General features: G+C 45.9%; 1 protein-coding gene across 1 annotated transcript; it reads right to left on the reverse strand.

Moving 5' to 3' along the window:
• Positions 1 to 3,750: 3,750 nt before the first annotated feature.
• Positions 3,751 to 27,071, reverse strand: LOC142027978 (ankyrin repeat domain-containing protein 26-like). Its single transcript, XM_075022127.1, has 17 exons — positions 26,863 to 27,071; positions 26,212 to 26,326; positions 25,793 to 25,966; positions 25,611 to 25,705; positions 23,292 to 23,434; positions 23,069 to 23,139; positions 22,463 to 22,603; positions 20,941 to 21,116; positions 20,648 to 20,741; positions 19,052 to 19,186; positions 17,872 to 17,984; positions 17,303 to 17,444; positions 15,149 to 15,430; positions 14,213 to 14,448; positions 13,262 to 13,505; positions 5,611 to 5,656; positions 3,751 to 4,118 (listed from the first exon to the last, which is right to left on the reverse strand). The coding sequence occupies exons 1-17, from the start codon at positions 27,069 to 27,071 to the stop codon at positions 3,970 to 3,972; spliced, it is 2,565 nt and encodes an 854-aa protein (XP_074878228.1). The 3' UTR covers positions 3,751 to 3,969.

The raw sequence follows: 27,071 nt of genomic DNA on the forward strand, positions 1-27,071 counted from the left end.
GTACTCCTCCCAAGTTGCCCGCCCTTTCCTCCAGAGATGATAAACTACTAGCAAAAGCTCCCCGTTCAGCCAGGCCGGTCGTTTTCCTCAGCGGTTCGACTTGCGGCACATGGGAATAGCCTGGTCCTGAGCCACTAAGATTTCCTTCTTAAAGAATGTCCATCCCTCCTGGACCCCTTTGCCCTTCAGGACCGTCTCCCAAGGGACTCTCTCAACCAGTGCCTTGAAGAGGCCAAAGTTTGCCCTCTGGAAGTCCATAGCGGTGGTTTTGCTGACCACCTTCCTTGCCTCACCAAGAATTGAAAATTCTATCATTTCATGGTCGCTAAGCCCGAGACGGCCTCCGACCATCACACCTCCCACCAGTCCTTCCCTGTTCGTAAACAACAGATCTAGCAAGGCTCCTCCCCTGGTTGGCTCACCCACCAGCTGTGTCAGGAAGCTGTCTTCCACGCTCTCCAGGAACCTCCTCAATTGTTTGCTCCCTGCTGCCTTGTATTTGCAGCAGGCGTCTGGAAAGTTAAAGTCCCCCACGAGGACAAGGGCACACGATTCTGAGACTACTGCCAGCCGCTTGTAGAACCATTCATCCGTCTCTTCAACCTGGTCGGGCGGTCTATAACAGACTCCCAGCACCATATCTGTCTTATCGGCTTTCCCTCTCATCCTCACCCATAAGCACTCCACTTTGTCATCAGAATCGTGTAGCTCTGTACAGTCAAAACATTCCCTAACATAGAGAGCCACCCCACCACCTCTTCTACCTCGCCTATCCCTTCTGAAGAGCTTGTAGCCATCTGTCGCAGCACTCCAGTCATGGGAGTCATCCCACCACGTTTCCGTGATGGCGACTAAGTCATATCTATCCTGCTGCACGACGGCTTCCAGCTCCTCCTGTTTATTGCCCATGCTGCGTGCATTGGCATAGAAGCATTTGAGCTGGGCTGTCAAATCCACCCCTAACATCGGCACGCTGCCCCCAGGCTCATCTCTTGTGCACCTAGTTTTATCCCTTACCCTCTTCGAACCTAGTTTAAAGCCCTCTCTATGAGCCCCGCCATCTCACGAGCGAGGATTCTTTTACCGCTTTGAGATAGCTGGACACCATCTGTCGCTAGCAAGCCCGGTGCTGTGTAAACCTCCCCATGACCCAAAAACCCCAAATTCCACCGATGGCACCAGCCTCTGAGCCACGTATTAACCAGGCATGTTTTCCTGTTCCTTTCAGTGTATTTCCCTGTCACTGAAGGGATGGGGGAAAACACTACCTGTGCTCCCGATCCTTCTGTTACCAATTGGTCACTGATTTGTTATTGATTACAGGTAATCATATTAATATTAATAGTAATATAGAATTATAGGAAATATTTTAGTAAAATCATATCTAATTTTAATAGTTTAGCAAAATCATATGTATGTTGTATTTTATATATATCTAACCACCAACCAGTACCTGCTGTGAAATCCCCTGTATAGCCCTGTACCAAGGCCGGAGAAATTGGCTAAAATCATCTAGTAGAAACATGTAGGATTTAGATAACAAGATAAAAGAAAATTAAAATCTGATTATAAAGAGTTTGGTTTGACTAAAAAGTAGATGATTGTGAAGCATAAGTATGGGAGTGTTGAGTTTGAAGTGTAGCCTTAGAAACTTAGGAGCTTAGGAACTGTATAATGTGTAACCATAAGAATTTAAGTATTGTTCAAAATCATTTAACCACAGAAGTTTTGACAAAGATTGGTAGTCTTGTAGTGTTTGTTTTAAAGGCTAAGGAAACCGTTATGGACACCAGCTTGCTGCTTGGAAACACCTGAGAGGTCAAGAAGCGGACGAGTGAGGAAGACTACGAAAGACCACCAGAGGACTCTAGAAGACCACCAGAGACCTTTAGTGCGCCTGCGTGATGGACATTAACGTATGCAAATGATTTCCTGGAAATCTGATGAATATGTAAATGACGTCTTTGTAATCTTATGAATATGCATAAGTGAGTTCAATATAAGGTGTATTGTTTTGGTTACAGGTGTGCGTGACCTGGGTCTCCCTCCGGGCCGACGCCCACCGCTTGAGTAGCCTGCTCGAGCTGGCAAGAGGAAGACGGGGCCTGCACGCCCTGCCGCGCCGCGCTCCTGGTCGCCGCCGCTCCTCAGGGCCGTTCAAATCTCCCGCCGTTGCACCGCTCCTCAGGGCCGTTCAAATCTCCCGCCGTTGCACCGGCAACGCCCGCGCCGCGCCAGCCTCTCTCGCGAGCGCCGCCGGCTCCGGCCGGTCCCTCCGCTCTTCTCTTCCCGCCGCTCCCGGGCCTCGGGAACCTCCCGGTCCGCCTCAGCCTCGCGCTGAGCCGCCCACTGACCGTCGGCTCTGCTGGCCTCGCCGCTGACTGACTGCTGCTGACCGTTACGCCGCGCTCAAACCTCCTGCGGTTGCCCCTGGCAAGGCCCGCGCTGCTGGCCTCGCGCTGACTGAGGCCTCTCCATTTCAAAATTCTTACCGAAGCCACAGAGGCTTCTACCCTGCTTCTTGACGATCATGCGTCCCCGGTTTGGCTTAGGAAGCTTCCTCCCAGACTTAGTTGTTGCCAAGATGTCCCAGTTCAGTTGAATACAGACCTGGACTTGCGGCCAGACCCCCACTGACACTGCTGCTCGCGATTAAAGGTCTGCTGCTCTGGCGCTCCGGAAGGAGCTTAGCTCTGGCTTCTGCTAGTCTCTCATTAGCTCTGAAACATTCAGAAGCATACAAGGAATTATCTTTGGTAATGACACTTTTGCAAAGTCGCCCCCCAGGTCTTTGACTGTTCTTCGACTTCTGAAAGTGGAAGGGATTAAAAGCCTCTAAAACAAGACTACAATTTGATCTGAAGTCTTTCTTTGCAGAGAGCCTATTTCTAGGAAGTCACACTACCTGCAAGGAGCAGTAAGAGTTACCAACACTTAGGACTTCTCAGCATTAGGGCTTCAAAACAGCCTGTGAACGCCATGTGTTCACACAGCTTCTTCTGAAAGGTACTTCACCTGCATATGAAGTGTTTCAGGTGCACCACAGGTGTTGAGGTAGGAACTGCGAATGTCTAAAGCTGCAGCGATTCTTAGTACAACAATCAACAGGAATACCATGAGAGGCAATGGGCACAAACTGAAACACAGGAGGTTCTGTCTGAACATCAGGAAACACTTTTTCACCGTGACGGTGACCCAGCACTGCCCGCGGAGGCTGTGGAGTCTCCGTCCTTGGAGATACTCAAAAGACAACATGGGCCTGGGCAACCGTCTCTAGGTGGTCCTCCTTGAGCAGGGGGGCTGGACCAGATGACCTCCCTTCCAACCTCACCCATTCTGTGGTTCTGTGATACAAAACAAACGTACCAAAAAGACCACATAACTTTCTTGGCGCTACTGTACGCTCACAAGTAGTTTTAAACCTAAGGCGCATAAAGTGACAGCAATGTGAAGTGCCCTATTCTCCAGCCTGAGCACTGGGAAAACTTTCACTTTATAAGCAGAAATATTCACTGCATCAGGACTGAAGCAGCGGGCTGCAAGCACGTCAAATAATGTCCTAAGCATTAAAATAACACTGGAAACATTAAAAACACATAGAGGGAAGGGATTAAACAGAACAAGGGGAATGCTTTTGTTAAAACACAGAACATGAGTGGAGCAAAATAATGCAGCTACCTTAATAAGAAACATTTTGACAGCTCTGTCAAGCTCAAGAGTCAAGAGGAGTCAATCTGCCAGTCAGAAAAAGCAGATATGGTTCTTAGTGTGAGTGCAAAATAAAACAACTGTGCTTCAATAAACCATCAGGTAAGTGCAAAGTGCTTGACATCCATTTAATAGACTTAGAATTTATATTCAGACAATAAAAATAAACACGCTTTCACATCTGAACAATCTGAAGGATGGGAAACCACAGATGCGCTATGTAAACAAAATTATTTCCTGAGCCTTTGCCTAGCATTTTGTTCAAATCTTATAATTTTTATATAGAACATCACGGTACTCCTGTATTGCCCTGGCAAGGGGATCCTGGTCAACATGGCCATTTCTTGAAGATCCATCAGTAGATACCATGGGAGAAGCTCCAGCAGATCCAGTTTGAAGTTCAGCAGTGACTAGGGAGAAAAGAGACAAGATTCCTGGTGTTACTTTTCTAGTAGACAAGGGCCAAGTAAGTCACTGTAAAAACATTATGCGTAACTGGAGAGACTACAAGCCAGGAAGATTTAAAAACTTCCAAAGGAACATAACAATGAAAGGGCTAGGCACAAAGGGAGAAACACATTTTTTCCACATGTGCTTATTAGTCAACAGTACTTTTAAAGGTAGCGAAAGATATTCCAGAGGCCTCACGCTGAACATCTTCAGGGAACCCACAAATGACTCTCAGTTACACCAGTGCTAAATTTAGCCCCCTGCAGAGACCTCTTCATCCTCAAGTGTCTGTTTCCTTAAGTGTTCAAACCAGTGATTTATTGGAACACTACTCCTAAAAATCAGCTTCTGCATTCGCTGTGACAAACTTGAAAAGAAGCTGCCCGTGAAAACGCAAACACCTTTGCACTGCAGTCAGGCCAGGACAAGTCTCCCAGCCTGGCACCTTCTCTGAGGGGGCGTCTTTGTAACTCGCCCTGGCAAAACCCTCTTTCCTCCATGAAAACACATACTCGGTGGAAGTAAACCCACCTTCTCCATCTTTCTCCAGCCACCTTTTTCAGACAAGGTCCCCAAACCAAACATACTCTGACTCCTAGCAGATGTGTAATTATGTTCAAAATGCACACGGATGCAACGCAATGGCTTTGTGCCCATTCAGACACATGGAAAGAGCTACGAAGCTACAGCTGAATGCTCTCTCTATGATTAAAAGCACACAGGAACAGAAGGAGATGCTCTCAGGGGCTACTTGCTTTGAAACAGCACCAGTCACTGCAAAGCAGTGACTCTGGAGGAACAACTGTGAAATGGGTGGAATTCCTCTTTGGACACCTGGCCTTACATTACAGCCCATGTTTTATGCTACCTATTACAAGCATTCAACTCACATTTGCCTAAACAATACTGCATGATCTTTTCCTAAAGGAAGACTATCTTTTGTCACCGATTATATTCTTCTTGCTTATCCAAAAAAGACCGCAACATAGAAGCTACAAATATAAGCAATGAATAAGACACATGGCAAAAAGCAAGAACTAACAGCAGAGAATGTGTATGGTATGGTTTAGTGCTGAATGCAATTGATGTACATGGAAGGAGAAGTAACAGCTGAAGTCTACAAAAATCTTTTCCTAGGGCTTCTTTGACATTTGATAGATGTGCTTGAGGATTAACTCTAGCGAAAGGTGACTTCGGCTTAAGCCAAGTGTATCTGGGTGGGGGAAATGGGTTAGTTTTCATTGTGCTTGGTTTTTTTCAGGCAACCGCATAACATTCTACCCAGTATGTTGGTAAGCAGGAAGTTTTCACCTTCAAGTCTAAACTGGAAAGCTAGCAGAAAAAAACCCTGTGCTTAGCACAAGAACTTGACAGCTTTCAAGCCATTATTTTCAAGAGTTAGGAACAGTCATCTGTTTCCTTAAAAACACTCCTAACACAATGACACATTACCCTCTTGAAGCGTTTTGTTGGTTTTTTCATCCAGTTCCCGCCGTACCTAGAATTATATAGAAAACATACAGTTAGTATTTTAAAAGTTACCTTTTTGTAACTTTAAACTCCTAAAACAATCTTAAACCCCACACATAACATGTGATAAAAACTACAAATACCATCCCAAATACAGACATCTTGGTTTGGAGCTTGATTTTTAATGAAGAGAAACTCTTGGTCAGGCAGGCTGTAGCAGTCTCATTGCTGAGCAACATTAACTGTAGCACAAAACAACCTGTAACTCACCAGCTGGACTATAACTGGGCATTTAAAAAATATACAGGAAAGAAGCACAGTGGTGTTATTACAATGAAGGTATGGCAAAAGTCTGTCATCAAACACAGGAGCAGAATGTCAGCTAAATGCTGAGATACGCACAAATGCCATCCATAGGGACAAATTCAGTTGAGGCTGGCTTCTGCAACTTCATAAGAGAATTGCAAAAGCAGCTGCTGCAGGATTGACATACACCATCGTATAGAAAAAAGCATGTGCCAATATTCTTCTTTTCTCCACTTTAAGATGGAAAACGGAAAGAGCTCCTGCAGATCACGCCAGGACTCTTCTTTATTGTTATTGCCAATACCACAACACACACAGAATATAAAAACACACATGACTTTTTCTTGCGAACTTTGCCCTAAGAAACAACAGCAGCAGCTACAGCTTCTACACAGCAAGAGCTGTGGGGTTTATTATGTAACCAAAATCAGCTTAAGGAGCACTTACTCCTTTCTCCCCTAGAAGGTGGTTATTGCTACCAATTAAGTTACTCTCACTTATGATTCTGACTTCAAAGTCTTCATAAGAAGAAGTCAGGTCTTTTGAAGAGTCATAGTCCAAGCGCTATATGCTGTTGTTTACATTTGATGATACTTGTGGCTCCTACATTTTTTCCATCAAGTCTGTGACACGTGGAAGTGAATTTCAAAATAGATACCACTCAGCTTCCAGGCCTATGAGGGCCATGAAGATGCTGAAGGGCTTGGAGCACGTGAGCTATGCGGAGAGGCTGAGAGCTGTGACTGTTTCTTTACTGGAGCAGAGAAAGCTCAGGGAGACCTTACCTATGTATATAAATACTTGGTGGGCTGAGTAAAGAAGATGGAGCCAGACTCCTGCCAGTGGTGCCAAGTAAAAGAACAAGAGGAATGGGCACAAATCAAAATAGAGGAAATTTCATCTTAACATAAGGACATTTGGGGTTTTTTCCCTTTTTAAATTGTAAGCGTGGTCACAGCCTGGAACAAGTTGCCCAGAAAAGGTTGTGGAGCGTCCATCCTTGGAGATGTACAAAACCTGCTGGACGTGACCCTGAACAACCTGCTATGGCTGACCCTGCTTTGAGCAGGGGTGGGGCTGGACTAGATGATCTTCCAAGGCCCCTTCCACCCTTGCCCATCCTGTGATTCTCCGATTTTAGTACTGAATCCCTGGGGGAATAAGTCTTTATTTTATGAAATGAGCAACAGACCACCACCACCACCACCACGAAAAAGAACTGAAACACTGTACAATGTACTCAACAGGCAAAAGCCTCAGGAAGGGAAGCAATCTGCATACCCTCGCAAGAGGAGCAGTAACAGGCAGTAACTCCAAAGGCCAAAGAAGTGGGGCCGTAAACCAGCAAAGGGGAGGGAAGGGCCCTCTCTCCAGGCCTACAGGGATAGCTGCGACCAAATTCACCAGCTCCTCCAGGAGAACCACCACTCAGTGGTACTTCCTTGGGATAGTCTGTGCCTTTGCAGCTAGAAGAGGGGAGCACAGAGCTGAAAGAACAACAGAAAAGGCCCCCCAAATCCCCAAACCTCTAATTGTTTTCAAGCAGGTACAAGCAGCAGCAAAATCCTGGGGAGAAGGGACCTCCTAACACACGAAATGAGACAGAGGTAACAGCAAAAAGCAGGAAAACTAATGCCTAGACCAAAAGATGACCCAAACCCAGGGCCTATCCTAAGCAAAGCAGCAGCAGTTGAGGCGTTAGAAGAAACCACTTTCCCTGGTTTCTGGAGCCCTCACCATGACCAGAAGGTCCACAGGACCCTCCACAACATGTGTGGATGAATCAAGAGAAGAAAAAAATCTTGTCTTCCTCTTATTCATTCCAGTTACATCTTTGTGAATCTCATCCATGCCCGAGGAAAGAGAAAGAGGTGGAAATCAAGCCAACACACTGGTTTCTGAATAGGGAATGAAGAGCCAGGCAAAATACACCTCTGAGGACTATAACTCGCCTCCACTGTTCTTCCCCGCAAGCCCCTGGAAAAGGCATCACAGCTGACTATCCCAAACCTCCTGAGCAGGTCATTCTCTTCTCACTGCACATCTCTCCAGGCAGTAACATACTGGGTTCCCTTGCAGCAGTCACCTTCTCCAGAAATCTTTTTCAGAAAGCAGTGTTGACGTCTACTTACCCACATGGATTGTTTGAGCACAGAGTAAGTCGGATCCTGTAAGACTCCATGACATGGTACTCAGACTCTAGCAACTCACCTTCAGAACAGTACTGGTGCTCCAGACACAACCACTGTCACTACCGAGAACTTTTTGAATATCAGAACTGGCAAGGAGGCTAAACCAGCCTGCTCCTGTAGTTTACACAAGTTCCATTGTAACAGATGAAATCCATGCACTGTCATCTTACTGTGGTAGTTAAACATCTGACGCCGTAACATTACAAATACATAAAGCATGAAAGTATTCTGCAGCAGCCATTCTTTCACTTGGACAAACTAGCAAGTTCAAACTACTTGCAGTAGTAGGAAAATGTGAACGCATCAGTAAGTTTCAATCAAAACCTACCAGCATAAATAGACAAAACGTTTCCAGTACAAAATACCACCCAACATTAAACAATACTGGCTACAAACCTGGTCATGTATCTCGCTGCAGAGAAGAGAGAGAAGAACAGATTTTTGATTAAGGAGCTGAAGAAGAAAGAAAAACGGCCTTAAGTTCAAAGGTCTTCAGTGAGAAATAAGAACATGGCCTACACGTAAACAAAGCAAGTAAAAAAAGCTAACAATGCAAAGACTGCTACAATACAAGAGTGCAGATGGAAAATGAAATCAGAAAAGGAACAGAAATTGAGAAATAGAGTAGGAAGCAGACATTCCCGTTCTCACGTGATGTAGGAAAACTGGTTTCATAAATCCATTAAACTCACACTGGTTGCAGCTAGCAGAGTTCACTATTATTTTCTATGTCAAGACACCCACATTCATTTTCACCAGCCTTTGGCACAGCTGTTAGGATTTAAGCTTCACCTTTTTTAAACCTGACAACAAGACTCCAGTCCCAAAATCTCCTTGCAGCACTTGCAGCAGACATTCCTCACAGCAGTTCCCCAATTACGGCACACAGACCACTAACATCATATTTGCGTTTCGTCTGCTTGATTCAATTTGGTTCTGGATGGTGACATGCCAATTCACGAGCAGTTCGGGAGTCAGTAGACCACATCATAAAAGAAAAAAAGACCCTGTCAAAGATCTCTCTACTCCTGTAAAGCACAGGCAATACACACGTACATCCTTCTTACGACACAAGTCCTACTATGAAATAAATTCATAATTCATGAAATAAATTCAGCCAGCTGCCTTGCAGAACATAACGGACTGCTAGTCGCTACACTTACTGTTTGTAATTACCTGCACAGAATTTTTCAAGTACTTGTAATTTATTCTTCATTACTGGAGCTCTAATAAAAAGAAAACCAACCAAAAAAACCCAAAGACATTTGCATGTGATTGGGATTTTACTGGTTAATGAGCTTGCGTCAATATGAACTTTTGTATTTCTCAAGGTACTTTGGCACTCCCATTTCAAGGTTATTAATTTCTGTAGCATATATATTTGATAAGGGGGAAGGGGCTATGCTGGAATGGAACACATTTCTTCTTCATGTTATTTTCAAGAATAAAATTCTCACTTTTTGCTGAGCTTGCAACATGGCCATCTTCAAAGTGTAAGGCTATATGCATAATCACTGACATTCGCCTCATGTTAAGCAGTGGTTTAGAAAAACTGTGAAATCATTCAAGCCTTTAAACTCCAAATTCCTTAGTTATGTCTAAAAGAAGCAACTGTGTCCACTTGCCAGAGTAGCACTTGTTCGCAATCAGCATCATTTACCAATGTTTTTTCCAACAGGTGCATGGACAAAGAATTAATACCAGCATTTTGAGTAACAGCAGTGCGAAGTATTTTCACCTCCTTGCCCCTGAAGCTACTTCAAAGCTTTTGCACAAACCAAATTTACATAAACATCCTCCTCTTAAGAACGAGATGTCCTGTACTTCACGTAGCCTTTCTCACCTTGAGGAAGCTACTGCGAGAAACACTGAATCTGCACAGCGAGCTTTGACTAAAAAAAGAAGTGCAAGATGACTACCCGAGGCATACTGCAATTTAAGGTCCTTAACTCCCTGTCATTACGAGCTTTAGTGGCAGGAGCATTCGTAATCTCCAGCCAAAAAAACACTGCTCAGCTTGAATTTAAAGGCAAGACAAATTCTGTAGAAGGGAACCAGGTTACTGGAAAAAATTTGAGGCATAATTCAAGCAAAGAGTGAAGTGAAGAAACGGCTTAGAGTCAGAGAAACTCTTCTGTCTTTAAATAATCCGGTGAACAGGCAGAGTACTAAGCAGCACAACCTGCAAAGCACTTCAAAATAGACTATTTTGCATTCTTTCCTCATGTTCCAACTTGTCTCCTGAATGGCACAGGACTCCTGCGGAAATGACAGCACAGACTGTGCATCTGGTAATTTTGCATTTGGAAACTGATGGAGATTCATCACCCATTATTTTATGCAGAGGGATCCATGCGGTTTTCCCCTTTTGTTACTTCCTGACTTAAAGCCCTATTTTCCAGTTCAATCCTCTTCTTGTAGACGCACGTGTCAGGAATTCTGTCCTTTCAGCTCCTCAGAGGTATGCTGTGGCTTCAAACACTGTTAATGACATCCTGCACCCAGCTGAGGAAGCTGAAACCAGCAGTTCTAAGTGAAATACCCACTTAGATGCATGTCCTCTAGCAACTACTGCACCTCTGAGAACCCTGTTTCTTTTTTCTGAAGCACTCTGAAAGAGAAGATCACGTTTTCAGACTTTGCTGAATACATTGAACATTGAGTGACTTGGGGCTACAGACAGTGCCATTACAATTACTCCCAGTTGTTCCCTAACTGGCGATTACGGGAAGAAGTATCGTGAAAGGACATGCAGCTGCATTTCGTAACAGAGAGGATAAATTCACACTGATAATTCCGAGTCCCAGAGACCAGCCTTCTGCTTTGATTGAGGGAAAACAGGCATGCTGGGAATTCCAGCTTTTTCTTAAGACAACCTGGTAGAAATGGTAAGAAATGGGAAAGTTCTCTGAGGGTTTAGCCATAGTTTTACTCACTTTCATGCAAGGAAGAAAACTTTAGAATTTAATACTATATTAGAATTAGAAGCTAATCACGAGAAGACAAACTGTGTCTATTAAGAGCAAATTATCCTCAGCTCCTCTCTAGACACGAACTAAAAGTCCCTGTAGGTCGTAAACAAGATCAGAGAGGACTTCAGGGGATTAAGTCCTACTAACAAAACTGCACTAGGATGGAGACATTTAGGTATATAAGAAAGCCCCCAAACTAGCAAACAAAACCTCACCTCACGTCAGTAACTGGAGACTGGGGAAATGTCGTATGTAATCGTTCTTCAACTTCCTTGAGAGTCTGCTCAAGGCTGACGGGTATTTTTTTGTTCTGGGGGTTTTTTTAAACCTTAAAAGCGAAGCCTCAGAAGACAGTACCAAAACTTAAAAGTATTCCCCAGCACAGCATTCCATCACAAAATGAGAGACGTATGCTCTGAAAAGACACTTTACGGGTGCTGTTGAAGTCAGGACACTGAGTGACACTGAGTGAGAACCAATGAGCTATGAAGTAGCCTTTTGAAATATTTAATCTCTGGAATATACTTAAGGGAAGCTAGTAAAGCAGAAAAGGTATCTATCCTGACACTGACAAAAACTTTGAGATGCCCAGAGACCTCCAATTTCTTCTGGAAAATTAAGATGGAAAGGACTACTTGAAGAAAGTTGCTGTAATTCAGTTAAGAAGCACTGAGTACTCCCACTTTCTCCCCCTTTACTGTCTTTTTTTCCTGTTTCTTCTCCTTCAACAAGGGCACAACTGTCAACCCTTTTCTTTTAAACTAGGGCAGAGTTTCTCCTAGAAGTGTGATGGTTTCCTCCTTTGCCTTTTTCTTCTTTTAACATCTTGCTCCCATCTCTCTGTCCGTTCTTTTCCTCACTTGTTCCCTGCTCCTTACCCCTCTTGTTCCCTTGTCCTGGCCTTCTCCTTATTTCACTTTTGCAGTGGGTCCCTGACTTTTGCCTCCTTTCTACTGCTTGCATGCTGAATAGCCCCTGCAGATGGTACAGCACCAATTGCCTCCCGAGTTCTTTCTGTAATGTACGGCCACCCTCTGACCTCAAAAACACATTCACAGTGATACAGAATCATTCATCTTAACTGCCGCTGCTACGCATTACCTACACTGCTTTGTCCGTTTTTGATTTTGTTGGGTTTGGGCTTTTCTTTTTTCCCTTAAACCGGGTGCAGTATGTAGTCACATTGTTGACGTGGATTCTTTCCAATGTGGGTGGGACCACTGAACTGAGGTGGACTTAAAAAAAGTGAATGAATACTTCTCACATTCATTCAGCCCCAGAATGCACGAGGGATAGAACACCGACTGCACACAGAAGCTTGTCCATGCCTCAATCCTATGCTAGGTGGGAAACTGATTACAACTATTGACATCTGGTTTCCAAGTCTCACAATACAATGTTCACCATTCTGTGAGGGGTGTGCGATCACACTGACTGCGAATTACAGGGCATACTTTGACCAGAAGTCTTGCAGAGGTTGCAGCATTGCTGCAAAATTAGAAAGCTGTGAAGACTTCCTGAAGAGTAGCTAATTCTACCTGTTCGTGTAATAACACATAGCAGGAGCTACAAAAACAAATGCCTCCTACACATAGTATACACCCCGCACTGAAGTATAATGTGAGAAATTAGGCGATCCTGTTCCTATCACCCTATTTTTGAAGCATCCCTTTATTGCTATTTATGTACTAAAACAAGTTCCAGTGAAGAAACCCCGAGAATGAAGATCAGTCAGGAAGGAAAAGGCGTCTCAAACAAAGATGTCTGATGGGATTTTGCATTCAAAGTTAGCCATTTTAAACAGGTCACACATACTACGCATTAAAATTTAGTGAAGAGCTTAGCAGGGAACTTCCTATGCCACCGTATTCTTTATCACAGTTTCTCTTGTAAAAGAGTGTAGTTACACAGCTCATTATTTAGATTTCAGATTTTTGGGGGTTTTGAGCACTCGTGGAAATTTGTATAACCCTGATGACCAAAAGTCTTCACCCCTACCACATATAGATGTGTACTGTTTTGATGATGAGCAATTGTTTGGGCCTATTAGACCATAGAGTTTGGAACTATAAAGTTATGGATTCTAACTTCAGGCTAAAAAGCATAACTTTGCTTACGGATACTCTTTAGCAGTAGTTGAGAATAGTATTTCAAAATTCTTACCTTAGCCGCATAGGCTTCAACGCTGTTTGTTGACAATAATGTGTTCCCGGTTTGGCTTGGGGAGCTTCCTCCTAGACTTGGACTTCTGTTCGGTGCCAAATTGTTGCCAAGATGTCCCAGTTCAGTTGAATACAGACCTGGACTTGCAGCCAGACCTCCACTGACACTGCTGCTTGCAATTAAAGGTCTGCTGCTCTGGCGCTCCGGAAGGAGCTTAGCATTGGCTTCTAGTCTCTCATTAGCTCTGAAACATTCAGAAGCATACAAAGAATTATCTTTGGTAATGACACTTTTGCAAAGTTACCCCCCAGGTCTTTGTCTCTTCTTTGACTTCTGAAAGTGGAAGGGATTAAAAGCCTCTAAAACAAGACTACAATTTGATCTGAAGTCTTTCTTTGCAGAGCGCCTATTTCTAGGAAGTCACACTACCTGCAAGGAGCAGTAAGAGTTACCAACACTTAGGACTTCTCAGCATTAGGGCTTCAAAACAGCCTGTGAACGCCATGTGTTCACACAGCTTCTTCTGAAGGGTACGTCACCTGCATAAGAACTCTGGACTATCCCTCCTTTCCCAAGGAAAGCTCAAAACTCAGACATGCCGCTAAAATGGATGCCAAAAAATTTTATTTTTTTTTTTTTACTTCACAGAATCAAATTCTGTTCTCTGAAGTGCCTATCCTTATTCAAGCAATAAAGGACATGAAATTTATCTTTTCTGCCACACATAGAATACCCTATTAATGCCATGATCAGTGGTGTTACTGCTGGAACACTAAAGAGAAATGAAGACAGTTCTCATGAAGGGAAAGGGTCTTAAGCTACTTTCCTCGGAAATATGCCTTCTTATGCTTATATACATAATGCTACCAGATGCAGAAGAGGGCTTTTAGGAGGAAAATGCATGAGGAAAAAGTAGTATCTTATTACCACTCCAAAAAAGCATAAACTTACCTTTCCAGTTTACTTTCTAGGAATCTTCTTATTTTTACTTCCGCCTGGTACAGCTCTTTGTACCTGTCCACTTCTGCCTGCATGGATTCTTTTTGAAGAATACGGTCTTGCTCCATATTTTTTATCCTGTCCAATCCACATTCAAGATCTCTAATTGTCTGTTCTAGCTGGTTTGTCAGTGAAGCGAGACGACTGGCTCTGGTTTGTTCTAACCTGTCCTGGGAGGCTGCCTGCATCTGAAGGAGATAACGCACTTTCAAGCACTGCAAAGAAGAAGAGAACTCTCCCTGCCAGTCAATTGCACGTACCCAGTTTCAAGGGGCCCAGATTTACTCACTGAGGCAACTGTGCCTCCTCACTACCATCAGCAATCAAGGCGGAACCCTGGAACTACCACATTAAATAGTTCTTCAGAAAGAGCCCCCCTCTTAGCACTACTGTTCATCAAAGCTACTAATGAGAGAACACCGTCTCTGTAGGACAGGGCATAAAGAAAAGGATTCCTCAAAGAAATTATAAGGATCCCTCATCTCCACCCGCCACCCCGCAACTTTGGTGACTTCTTTTCGGAGCACTTTTCCCCGTACAATGGCAGAGGAGGACCTGTATGCCTGGCCATGACAACTGGAAGTGACAATACCCATTCAAGGATGAACACGACCAGTGGACAGTGATAACCTCCCCCCCACCCAAGAACTGCAAAACGGAAATCTGTCTTGGGCAAGCTTTTGATTCAGGGACCTGCAGGCACATTACACACACATGAAAGCACTCTTGCCCAACCATATTCTCTTCTCCCTCTACTGCCCTCTACGAAAGACAGAAGTACAGCACTAACAGACAGAATCAGGCACCAAAACTAAAATACTAAAAAAATGACAACCACAACAAAAGTATGCAATAGAGACTACAGACACACGTGAGAAATTCACTTGCCTGCAAAACCAGATTGACTTCTTGTAGTTTTTGTCTTAACTCTTGTTCGGCTTGTTCTTCCATCTCTCTTTTATATTGTTCTAGTTGGCTGCGATCCACCGTGTTAGTCTCCAAATGATGTTTGAGGTTAGCCAGCTCTTCTTTCAGCTGGCATTTGCTCTTCTCCAGTTTTTTATGGTTCCCACGCATGGTGGACAACTCTTCTCGCAAATCCTGATTCTGTGTTTCTAGCTGCATGCATTTTTTAGACTCTATCTCCAGCTGCTGGGAAAGTTCACCAACCTGTAGACAGCAAAAAAAAAAAAAAAAAAAAAAGAAAGAACCCCCAAAAACGGGGAACTCAGATCTACAATTACTCAGTTCTGTGAAAATCAGTAAAGGGGTTGGCCATCGAGGCTGTATTTACCATCTGCTGACTCAGTATGAAAACCAAAGTGAAAGCAGTCTCTTCTTTTCAAACAAGAACAGCTTTCGCAACATTCCTGATAGGATTCCTCAGGCTCCCATCCTTTCTCAGTTCTTCTGCAGTAGGTATCAAGAGGACCAAGAGGTGCCAAACTAGCAGCATTTCACGCATAGGGCTAAGTGGAAAAGCACTAAGGCTATTCTTCCATGAGATGCTCATATGCTCACGGGAAATCACACACCCCCATACCTAGCCACCTTCTGGTTTCATCAGAAACAACACGTGTCATGCTTTAGAGGAATTTTTACATGCTGTCAACACAATCAAAGCTTCATTACAGAACGGACAAGACAAGAAACAGATGCTCTTTTTTTTCCATTACACTGAAAGATTTGTAAATAGTGGCTCAGAACACAGCTTTTACAGCGGTGGTGGAGGAAGACATATTCTCTTTAGGTCAAAGCCGCAGTTTGTTTTCAAAAATTTGCAGGAAATATCAGACTTTCAGTAAGTCCCAACGGTCAACTACAGCTCTATCCTCCTCTTCCCCCCTCCAGAAACATACATTTTCTGTACCTGTTGAAGATAAAACATAACACCCTGTCTTTTTTTAATAAAAGTGGAGGAAACCAGCATACTAAACACTTGAAAGAATCTCTAACAAAGTAGAAACTTGAGACTTATCTAAAACCGCCTAAATGTAATGCCCTTCCCTGTCATTCGAAACAACTCTCCAACAGAAACACAAACCCACTACTAACTTCTGGACTAAAAATGAGCCACTGCAACGGCAGTTGACTCATTCTACAATGCCTTCCAAACTCGAACGTAGCTCTGAAACATGGCTGCTCTAGCAACAAATCTGAGCAATGAGCGGAGAAGCAGATAAAAGGTTACGTGCTACTGAACAGCCAGAGCAACCTCAAAAGCACTTCTGGGAACTCTACTTCTGGGTGCCCATGACAAGGGAAAGATGGGCCGAGACAGCTACTAGCGAGCAGTAAGTTACAGAATTTTTTCTGCATTGCCTCAACTGCATCGTGCCCTGGGAAACAATGACACTGTTTAGAAAAGCAAAACCTGAACTGCCTTCTGCGCAACTCCTGCCTAAGACAGAGCTCAAGCGGTGACCTTGGGCGAAGCCAACTTCATACAGTTGTTCCCAGTAATGGCGGTGTTAATTCCCTCTCTTCCAGAGAAGGAATTCCTCTGTAAGACCTAGAAGACGCTGCCATGGCCTCAAGCTGCAGCCAGGCCTGTGCCGAGCCTTACTGCTCTCAGCCCTGACCCTCACCCATGGACGTGACATCCTGGTAGGACTGCAGTCCCTATGGACTGGCCTGGCGATCTGCACTCTTGGCTGACCCTGCTTGCTGTCACCGGACCTATTCCGCTCTTCTTGGTGAGAGCCTGTGGGACTGCCCCTGAGGTCATGGACCCTGCCAGCCTTGCTGCGACTCTCGGCTCGCCCTTCCTCTACAGAACAGCCTGCCCTTCATGTGCCCTTGCAGATACTGCTTTGCACATTATGCTTTCATCTCTACCCATAATGATAACTACATCGGTATTAGTTATAGACATCTACTACTGTAACAGTAGAAGGAGCATCAAGAAAAGGCAGTTGCTTCCAAAATACAGCAAAGAAAAAAAAATCACCAGCATGAAAAGTAGTACAGGGAAGGAATAACCCAGGTTTTTCAAAAGAAAAAACACCACCACCAAGAAACCCTAAACAAAGCAGAGCTCACCTTTGTTCTTAATCTACCAACTTCATTGGCCATTTCGGAATACCTGTTCTTCATTTCTCCCTGCAAATTAAGCTGGGACTCCATCTCTTTCTCCTCATACGCCCTTAGCTTCTTCGTAGCTCTGCTCAGAAGCTTCTTCAACCTGCACAGCAAATTAGTCAAGAAAACAACGAAGCAAAGGAACAACCGGCCTTTTTCACATACTCTTACGTAAACAGCGCAGACATGGCTTGCTTCATCTTTAACGTGCTTTACACACCAGCAATTACTGAGAAAAAAACAGCATTACTGTGCCGCAAACCCCTTGAAAGGTCCAAATTTCACCTGAAAAGAGGAATAAAAGACTTCCTCCCCCCCCCCCCGCCCCCCAGTAGAACTGCACAGCAACCTGCATTTGCAGTTCTTTTGGCAGCTATTGAAAACTATGGACTCATGCACAGAAGCGCCCTGCAAGAACTAATACGGGGCTTGAATTTTCTCACAGTTACATACACCTATTTTTACAGTGAAGTTCAATAAAGCTTGACTTCTACTCAGGGAAACCTCTTCACCATACCAAAAAGCCGTACCTCTCACAGTCTTTCTGCAGTTCGATGTTTCTTTTCATTTCTTGGTCCAGATGCAGTTCGACTGGGCGTTTCAACTCTACCAGCTTCTTCACTTTCTTTCTTTCAGCCTCACACTTTCAAAATAGAAAAGATACATCACACACACAGCGTAGGAACAGTATCTACGCACAGTATATGCATCTAACGTTCTCCACAGAGAAGCTGCAGTACGCCTCTATCTGTTAGCCAAGTTCCACAGAACGCCAAGGGACAAAGTTCCTGAGAACATTTAATCACTTTGGGTTTGACATCAAACAGGCCAACACCTAACAACAGAAACAGACGACCCCACTGAGGCAAAGGCTCTTCTAACACTTGAAGGCAAAAAGGTGGAAAAGATGCTGGAGGACACTTTCGGCAGTTCCTCTACTCATAACAGGGATTACGTAAGTATGTACCTCATGGGAGAACACAGATCAATCTAAAGCTTTCATGGGATCTTCAAGGACCAGCAGGCAGGGGCTTGCAGAGGAATTTGATCTTTTGCAATTCTTCAATGTTTCATTTCCCTCTGCTATTGCCTCCCTCTCTCCTCTGGGGGTATTTACTTATTCACATCTTGTTCTGCCTCTTGGTGTCTTCTCAGCCAAACCAGAGGAGAGCTGGCAGCTCTTTTGACTTTGTACTTCCATTTCTCCTCTACAGAAAAGGAGAAAGGGGAAAGACTGCCCCTTGGAAACTGGCAGCCATTTCTTGTTTCCCAGCTACTAGTTCATTTGCCCAAAATTCCTTCAGTACATTTTTCTGGAAGGCTTTTAAGCTCCCACTACCCTGAAAACATGCAGCAGCTCCTCCATACATTGCACTGGAAACATGAAGCATTTTAACCCTGCCCAGAAACCAAGGTGTCAGAAGATGACCCGAAGGAATCCAAGAAATAACTGGGGAACTGCAGCCTTGCTCAATGTGCTCAACTGATAGCAAACCACATTGGGAACTCTTCCCAACAGAACCATTCCAGAATTTACACAAAGATACCCAGCTAGCTTTTATTTGCTTCCTGGCTGATACCCAAATCACAAGATACTCACAGCCTGAACGGCAAGGATAACAGAAAAAGCTGACTGTAAGAACTCAACAAAAAGGTAGACACAGTTCTCCGGGGTATTGGCTAGGCACCCAGAGAATTTTCTGGGCTCACCTGTTCCAGGAGTTCAGCCTTTTCTCTGTCAAGCTGAGCAACAAGCTCTTCAAGGTGGGATCTTGACTTCAATTGCTCTTCCCACATGCTGTGGGAGTCCTTTGATGTCCGAGGCAGCACATTCTGCTTTTGCATCTGTGAAAGCAACAGCGGCAAAAGAAAAAACTCAGGTGACTGGAAAGGCAGCACTGCAGTACAAAGCAGTAACTTAAATGGAAACAGGTCTAAGCTCTCCTCTCCCCATCCAACATCTACAGTTAAGGTTAACACGGAGTGTAGAACACACCTCAGGAAACATAACCCAGAGCAGCAGTTGAAGCTGGTGGAAAGAATGAACACCCTAGAAGTGACAAGATGAGGTTGCAGCTTTGGGGGATAAGACGACACGCACACACGCGCACACACACACAAGATCACCCTGCAACTTTCTTCCAAAGGTCCTCCAGAGTTCCTAACGATACGTACTTTTTAATATAATAATTCCTCTAGTGCCCACCACAGAAAATACCCTACCCTCACGGCTTCTGTAACAGCTCTACATCTCCTGAGAGCAAGGAAGTGCTCTGCCCGCTACTGTGCAGCATCACCTCACCTAATTCGTTACCTTAGCTCCCTGCATGGCAGGACAGTACCAGCACCTGTTCGCAGGCGGGAAAGGAAGCTAACATGGTCTCAAGGGCAAGCTGTGACAAAGCTGCAAAGGTAACACGGACCTCCCAGGTCCAGTCTCCTCTCTCAGCTTTCAGCCACAGATCTCCCCCCTGACCACAACTTCCATCCTTTCTAGCATCTGTCATGGTTTAACCCTAGTAGGCAGCTCAGCGCCACCCAGCCACTCACTCACTCCCCACCCCTGTGGGATGGAGGAGAGCGTTGGCAGGGTAAGCGTGAGAAAACTTGTGGGTTGAGATAAAGACAGTTTCATAGGTAAAGTTAAAGCTGCGTGTGTGAGCAAAGCAAAACAAAGAATTCATTCCCTACTTCTCGTTGGCAGGCAGTTTTTCAGCCACTTCCAGGAAAGCAGGGCTTCATCATACCCAACGGTTACTTGGAAAGACAAATGCCATATCTCCAAATGTCCATCCCTTCTTCCTTCTTCCCTGCAGCTTTTATTGCTGAGCATGATGTCATATGGGATGGTCATTTGGAGTCAGCTGTCTGGCTGTGCCCCCCTGCCCCAGCTCCTTGGGCACCCCCCAGCCTACTTGCTGGCAGGGCAGTATGAGAAATAGAAAAGGCCTTGACACTGTGCAAGCCCTGTTCAGCCATAACTAAATCACCCCTGTGTTGTTAACACTGTTTTCATCACAAATTCAAAACACAGCACCAAACAAGCTCCTATGAAGAAAATGAACTAGTGTCACATCCTCGCATTTTAGAGCGTTAAGTAGGACTTGCCATAGTAGCATGGGAAAACTCTCAAAACCAGAAAGCTGGGGAATGGACCAGGCTGCTTTCTGAGCAGCCTATATTCACTAGAATGCGGGGACTGAGCTCCCCATGGCTCTCCAGGAAAACCTCATCCTAAAATTTCCCCACAGAAGTAGGTAACTAGGCTCAGGAGCTCACAAAAAGGGAAGTTTGTGACCAGCTTACTGAGGCAGAGGCTTGCAGGTCTCTCTGAAGGGCTTCAATCCTATTGTTTTGTTGCTGGACTGTGGCTTCCAGTCTGGCATTTTCAATTCCAAGGCTTAAAAAGAAATACAGGTCTTATGAGGGAAATCCGCCAGAGCACCAGCTCTGAAAGAACAGCGTGAAACAACATAATCTAAGACAAAAGCATCCTTCAAAATCGTATATTAACTTGCTGTGATGCAACAAGGCTATCCTGTTGTTTTCACACCATCCCAGGAAGCGACAGACGTTGCTGCACTGTGTTACTCTCTTACCGTTGCACGCAATCTTCCAGTTGTTTTATAGTCGTACTAGTCCCAGAAGATGCCAACAGGAGGTCCTGCAGTTTCTGCTTAGAAGCTATTACTTCCCTTTCCTTATTATCCAAGGCAGTCTTCAAGTCACGAACACAATGCTCAGACTGAAGATGCTGTTCTTTCAACTCCCGCAACTGCAAAATCACAGGAAGAATCCCCTGTAGTCAGGTGAGCTTTTATATAGAGGGGTCAACTGCTGCTGAAGAGTTCAAGGGCTGCATATATCTGCACATACCCTCTAGTCAAACAACTGTAATCATTTCAAGTACATTCAGACCTGCACTTGTACTAGCAAATGAGCACAAACGGTGTTACTTCATCATCTTTTTTACTGGCCTCTCCCATCCCTCCACTGATTTCCTATAGCACAGTTCTAAGCACTGACACTGCCCCTCCTACCCTTTCAGTGACTTGTGACACTCTTTGTATCCACTTGTTTGCTCCTCCATTGAAAAAAAACAAATTAAAAAGTTCATCCTTCTCCTAAAGTGACTTCACACCTCCCTCATAAGGAAATTTAAGGTGATTTCTGTTTCAGAACTCCGAGGCCTCTATGCTTCAGTTTTCCTAAGAACACTGCAAAAGGTGGTCCCCGCCTCAGAAAGGAGCTTACAATGCACTTGCAAGAAGGCTGCTTCAGGATGGCAAATTACGGCAGGGCCAAAGAAGGGGGGGAAAAAGATGCTGAGATGCTGCTTTGCAGATACAGTACAAACACACCACCTGCAAACCAGCTCTTCTTCTTGCTTAGTTCAATCCACATGGTTCTGATACCCGTACTCTTAAAAAAAGCCCAAACCCCAAACCCTAACATCTGTTTCAAAGTTCCTTCATCCATGAAGGTGGCTCACGTTGTTTTACACACCGCGCGCCCAAACAAAGACAAGGACTTTCACACATATTTAGCAACCTACAAATAAGGAACAGCTGTTGTATACAAACAGAAGACTGTAAAGAAAGAGTGCAATATCTGGAACAGGGAAATAGTGGCTCAGAGCAGGGGCGAATTTTGAGAGAGAGCAAACCGCTCTGTTCGTACCTAGCCACCAGAAGGCTGCTCCCAGCGCACTGCCTTGCCCCTCCAGCTTGCGAGGAGCTCCCCAAAGGGCCAGCTGCGTTTGTCACCAGGGGAGGGGAGGAAGAAGGGAAGAGAAAGGCCACTGCTGCAGTACTACCCCAGAGCCTGAACAAGAGCCTCTGCTGTGGCGTTGAGGAGCAAGATTCTCTCCTACTTGCAGCAGAAACGAACTGGCTTTTTGATGATTCAAGTAACGCTAATCTTCCACTCTGGAGGAGGAGGAGGAGGCAGCCACCTGGCTGAAGGTTTTACTGGCTTCATCAATTATGACAGGGGATCACTGTTAACTTCCTTAGATCTCTCTCCTACTGGCTCCCAGAATACTGTTTTGTCCTTTTTCACAATGAACGGGAAGAAACAGCCACCCAGAGGTTTATTCCTATAGTGACAGGCTTTCCATACCTCAGCTACAACCCTTTCCAATGCCCCTTGCAAGTGCAGGTTGTCTTTCTCCAGGGCACCGAGGTAGCGCATAGTAGTAACTTCTGGAGAAGCTTCTGACATAGATTGCTTTTTAAGAGGACTGGCAAGCTTCTGCTGCAGCTGTGCGACACAGTCCTAAAGAAACGTGGTTACACGAGCACAAAGAATTCGATAAGAACATGAGAATATGAGGTGTGCTTTTACTTCTTAGGTTACATAATTAGGTCAGTCTTCAGAGCAGATTTAAAGATAAGAAATGTTGCCTGCCACCAGCAGGCACCTGCAAAACTGATGACCTCTCTCCATCTTTCTCAGCTGAGCGCCTCCGCGGTACTGGGGGAAGCAGGGGAAACTTTAGTGCTTCTATGCTAGAGACGAAACTCAAAGGCCAGTTGCTATGAGACCCAGGTCATTAGCTTGACCTGCCTTCGTCCCAGTCCTAAATGGACAGCTGACCAAAAGCCCAAGTATTTCAAGGGCCCCCAGTTACAAATGTGTGGCGGGAGCAGCAGAAGACGTCAAAAGCCCAGAGGGAAATAAGCCCAAAAGCAAGCGAACCAAAGGGGACCCCACTGCGTCCCTCACAGAAAGGACCTCGGAATCCCCGGAAGATTCCGCATCTTCCTCTTGCTCTGCTCCTCCCACTGGCAGGGCACCTACAAAAGAGGCAAGAAGCGACACACTGTGAGTGTTCATCTCACTCTGCTTTTTCCCATCATCCAAGCCCAGCATCCAAAAGATGAGGAACGGTTCTACTACGGGCCGTAGTGATTTTCCTCATCGGCTCTTCCACAGTTAAGGATCCTACCTTCGCTGTCCTGAGCAAGTGCAGCCCTTGTAAAGTCAGCAGTCCTCACAGGGCACGAGCTGCTGAGAACTGCCTTGTCTGCTACACCACCTGCAGAAGAGTCTTCCGTGTTTTCACTCCCCGTGTCTTCTGCCAGCAGCTTACTAAGGATATATACGGAAAGAGGAGACACAGAGTTGGTAGAAACAACCACATCTTTGCATACGTGCTTGACTAGGACAGCAACGGCCATTCCTCACCCAGCCGCTCCATTTTTGTTGCCAACTGAGAAACGGTAACACCCCCACCCCCCCACCTTACTCTGGCACTACTGTTCCGTGATGAAATATCCACTGCAGCCTTGCTCATTCTCTAGATGCACATTGGTATCTGTGAAGCACTTCAGCCCTGCTGGCTACACTCTAAACTGATCAACCACCTCTCCCTAGGGAGCACTACAAAAATTAACAAGCCCTCTGGCAGATTCACATCTAACTGCAAGGGTGCTACGTCTGCAGGATGCTACATTAATGCTGCAACTGTTCATGTCAAGCCAGCCTACAGTCTCCTCAAATGCAGTCCTGACTTGGAAGAACTTCAGAAATCTTGATGGTTAGTCTGAGGACCTGAGAGTTTAGACAGCTCCTAAGTATGATCAAAAGGCCAAAGAAGACTGCGGTTGCATTCTAAGCACTGCGTGTGTTAACTACTTTGAATAGGCATTCTCTTCTAACAAACCTGAAAGCGAGTAAATTGGGGCTCCTGAGAGAGACCCCTTTCAGGTTTGCTTTTTAACTGTGTCGTGGTTTAACCCCAGCCAGTAACTAAGCACCACGCAGCCGCTCGCTCGCTTCCCCCCTACTCAGTGGGATGGGGGAGAGAATCGGGGGAAAAAAAGTAGCACTGACGGGTTGAGATGAGAACAGTTTAATAGAACAGAAAGGAAGAAAATAATAATAATGATAATAATAACAATAGTAAAGGTGACAACAATAATAACAAAATAGTTGGAATATACAAAACAAGCGATGCACAATGCAATTGCTCACCACTCTCCAACCAAGGCCCAGTTAGTTCCCGAGCAGCTATCCCCCCAGGCCAACTCCCCCCAGTTTATATACCGGGCATGACGTCACATGGTATGGAACACCCCTCTGGCCAGTTTGGGTCAGCTGCCCTGGCTGTGTCCCCACCCAGCTTCTCGTGCCCCTCCAGCCTTCTTGCTGGCTGAGCATGAGAAGCTGAAAAATCCTTGACTTGGTCTCAACACTACTGAGCAACAACTGAAAACATCAGTGTGTTATCAACATTCTTCTCATACTGAACCCAAAACAGAACACTATACCAGCAACCAGGAAGAAAACGGACCCTATCGCAGCCGAGACCAGGACAAACTGATATTTTGACTGACAACTCAGCCCCTCTCACGACAACATAAACCATTTACCCAACATGTCTACGCACGCGAGCGTAATCCACAGCCACAAAGGCAGAGTTATCTCTGTAACAGTATCAGCACCATGCCAAAGAAGCTGGCTTGCATTTATATCCCCGGCAACTGTGGCAACTGTAAGAGCAATCCTAAAGCATCCCAAATGTGTTATGAAATACATCCGCGTCTGCAGGCACTGCATTGCCATCGTTTTAATCCCTGCTTGCTCCCTAAACAATGCTTTCCCCCTTTCCTACAAGCACAGCGAAAGCAAAGCCAAATACATGGAAGCATTGGAGAATTCAGGTTGGAAGGCACCTCGTGAGGTGTCCAGGCCAACCGCCTCCCCAAAGCAGACTGAGCTACGAGGTCAGACCACGCTGTTCAGGGGTCCTTCCACTCTGCTCTTCAAAGCCCCCACGCATGGAGGCTGCACAAACTCCCGGGGCAAGCTGTTCGACTGCTTGACCATCCTCAGGCCGAGTTTGCTCCTCACGCGCAGTTAAAACACCTTGCGTTTCACCTTATGCCCCTTGTCTCTCAGACAACGTTGCCTCTCTTTCTCCTAACGCTTCCATTCACAACACTTAAGCACCAATTATGCCGCCACTTAAAAAACCCTCTCCTGCAGAGCCGTGGTGCTGCTGAGCTAATGGCAAGTTTCCTGCTGAGTCTGGGTCTGGGTCTGGGTCTGGGTCTGTGTGTGGAGGGGGCACCACAGACTGCTTTCTTGCAATCTTTGTGGTGCAAAGGATGAAAGCAGCCAAGTGCAGACCTGCTTTTACCAGTCACCCAGGGAACTCCTTCCGTGTGGCTCCTTCTTTTTCAAAGCTCATTCCCATGCCTCTCATCAATCATACTTGCAGACGACTAAAGAGACCTATGTGCCGTTTTGACAAATGTCTCACCTTTCACGCTGATTTTCAGTTCCTTTTTTGTGAAGAAACTCTACCATCTCCTCGTCATGTTTGGAGACAGCAAGATTAGGGGGGGTATATCCCTCCTGAAAGGACAAACAATCCCCGTTAGAAAAACCCAGACAAGTTCTGCACCTTTTCGAAAGAGCAGCTTTACCAAGTGCCAAGGTTACCCGGTTCTGAGCATTAATATTGGCATTACGCTCAAGTAACAGCCCTGCTACAGTTGTATTAGGAGATACGACAGCAGGGTGAAGGGCAGTGTTGCCGTCAGCATCTGCCAGATTCGGGTCGGCACCATGCTGCAGCAGAAGAGCCACACGTTTTTCTTGCTGGCACTGTACTGCCTGGGAACAACACACAAAAAAGGGAAGATTTCCAACATTTACGTTCCACTCTGTCACAACTCGGCCAGCTTCTGAATGCTGGGAAAGAAAAGCATCTTCCAAGATGAGCTAACGTATGCCCCTTCCACACCTATTACAACATGCACGTTTCTACGCAGGTCCGTGCAAAGAATCCTGCCAGGCACCTCTCATTTGACGCACAGTCGGCAAGTCCCACTGACAAGAGCGTAACATATGCCACATACCGTCGTCAGTGGCGATCTCTTGAAATGGCCAGCAAGGTTCAGCCGGCAGTTCTCTTGTACCCGACGTCTAACGACATCCACGTGGCCGTCTGCACAAGCGACATGCCGAGGTGTCCTAAAAATTAAACATACGAGCTTAACATAGACAGGCAACGGAAGAACCAAAGCTGTGCTGCCACTCAGCCCTGGGGACCCTGCAGCCCAGACTCCGCTCCTCCTGCTTTCCTGCACCGCTCACCCACAGGGCAGAAGAGAACTGGTGCTGCCTGAGCAGCTGCAGAACGACCCCGCGGGGAGACCATTGCCGAGCAGCAGGTCGGCGGCAGGCACTTCCAACAGCACTCAAGCCGACCCGGCAGCTGCGAGCAATGAAAAGCTCTGGAGCTCGCTCCCCCAGCTGACAGGGCAAATCTCGCTTTTCAAGCAATTAGCTTGAATCTGGCCCTACGCAAAACCTTAAGAGCGGGCACTTCCGCGTGGCACCCGAAAGCTGCCAGGGGGGTTGATCGCACCACGCTGGACCAGCAGGCTCTGCGCTGCAACGTGCTCCTGGTGCTTGAGAGGGGACTGGTGGAACTTGGCTCAGAACCTCTCGCAGCAACGCCTGCCAGAAGCAGCCAAGGTGTCCGTCAGCGGCCCGCAGCCCCTCACCGCTTCTCCTGGTCTTGCCCGTCGATGCCACCTCTCCTCAGCCGCCACTGCCTCAGCCAGGCCAGGTCGCCGCGGGCAGCCGCGCGGTGCAGCCTGCCCGGGTCCTCCTCCCCGAGCTCGTAGGCACCGGTGGCAGCGGCTGGAGCGCAGGGCTGCCCAGAAGCGCTGCCGGAGGGCGACCGCTGGCGCTTCTTGCTGAAGAGCCCCAT

The sequence above is a fragment of the Buteo buteo genome, unplaced genomic scaffold, assembly GCF_964188355.1.
Source record: "Buteo buteo unplaced genomic scaffold, bButBut1.hap1.1 HAP1_SCAFFOLD_100, whole genome shotgun sequence".
In the NCBI taxonomy this organism is placed as follows: Eukaryota; Metazoa; Chordata; class Aves; order Accipitriformes; family Accipitridae; genus Buteo; species Buteo buteo.

What these genes read in the sequence shown, in the direction of transcription:
- LOC142027978 (XM_075022127.1), bottom strand. Translation starts at nt 27,071, where the DNA reads ATGGGGCTCTTCAGCAAGAAGCGCCAGCGGTCGCCCTCCGGCAGCGCT. An exon ending in GGGCAAGACCAGGAGAAGCG is followed by an intron (nt 26,327 to 26,862) that starts GTGAGGGGCTGC and finishes TTTAATTTTTAG; the next exon opens with GACACCTCGGCATGTCGCTT. An exon ending in CTAGAAAGTAAACTGGAAAG is followed by an intron (nt 13,506 to 14,212) that starts GTAAGTTTATGC and finishes TGAATGTTTCAG; the next exon opens with AGCTAATGAGAGACTAGAAG.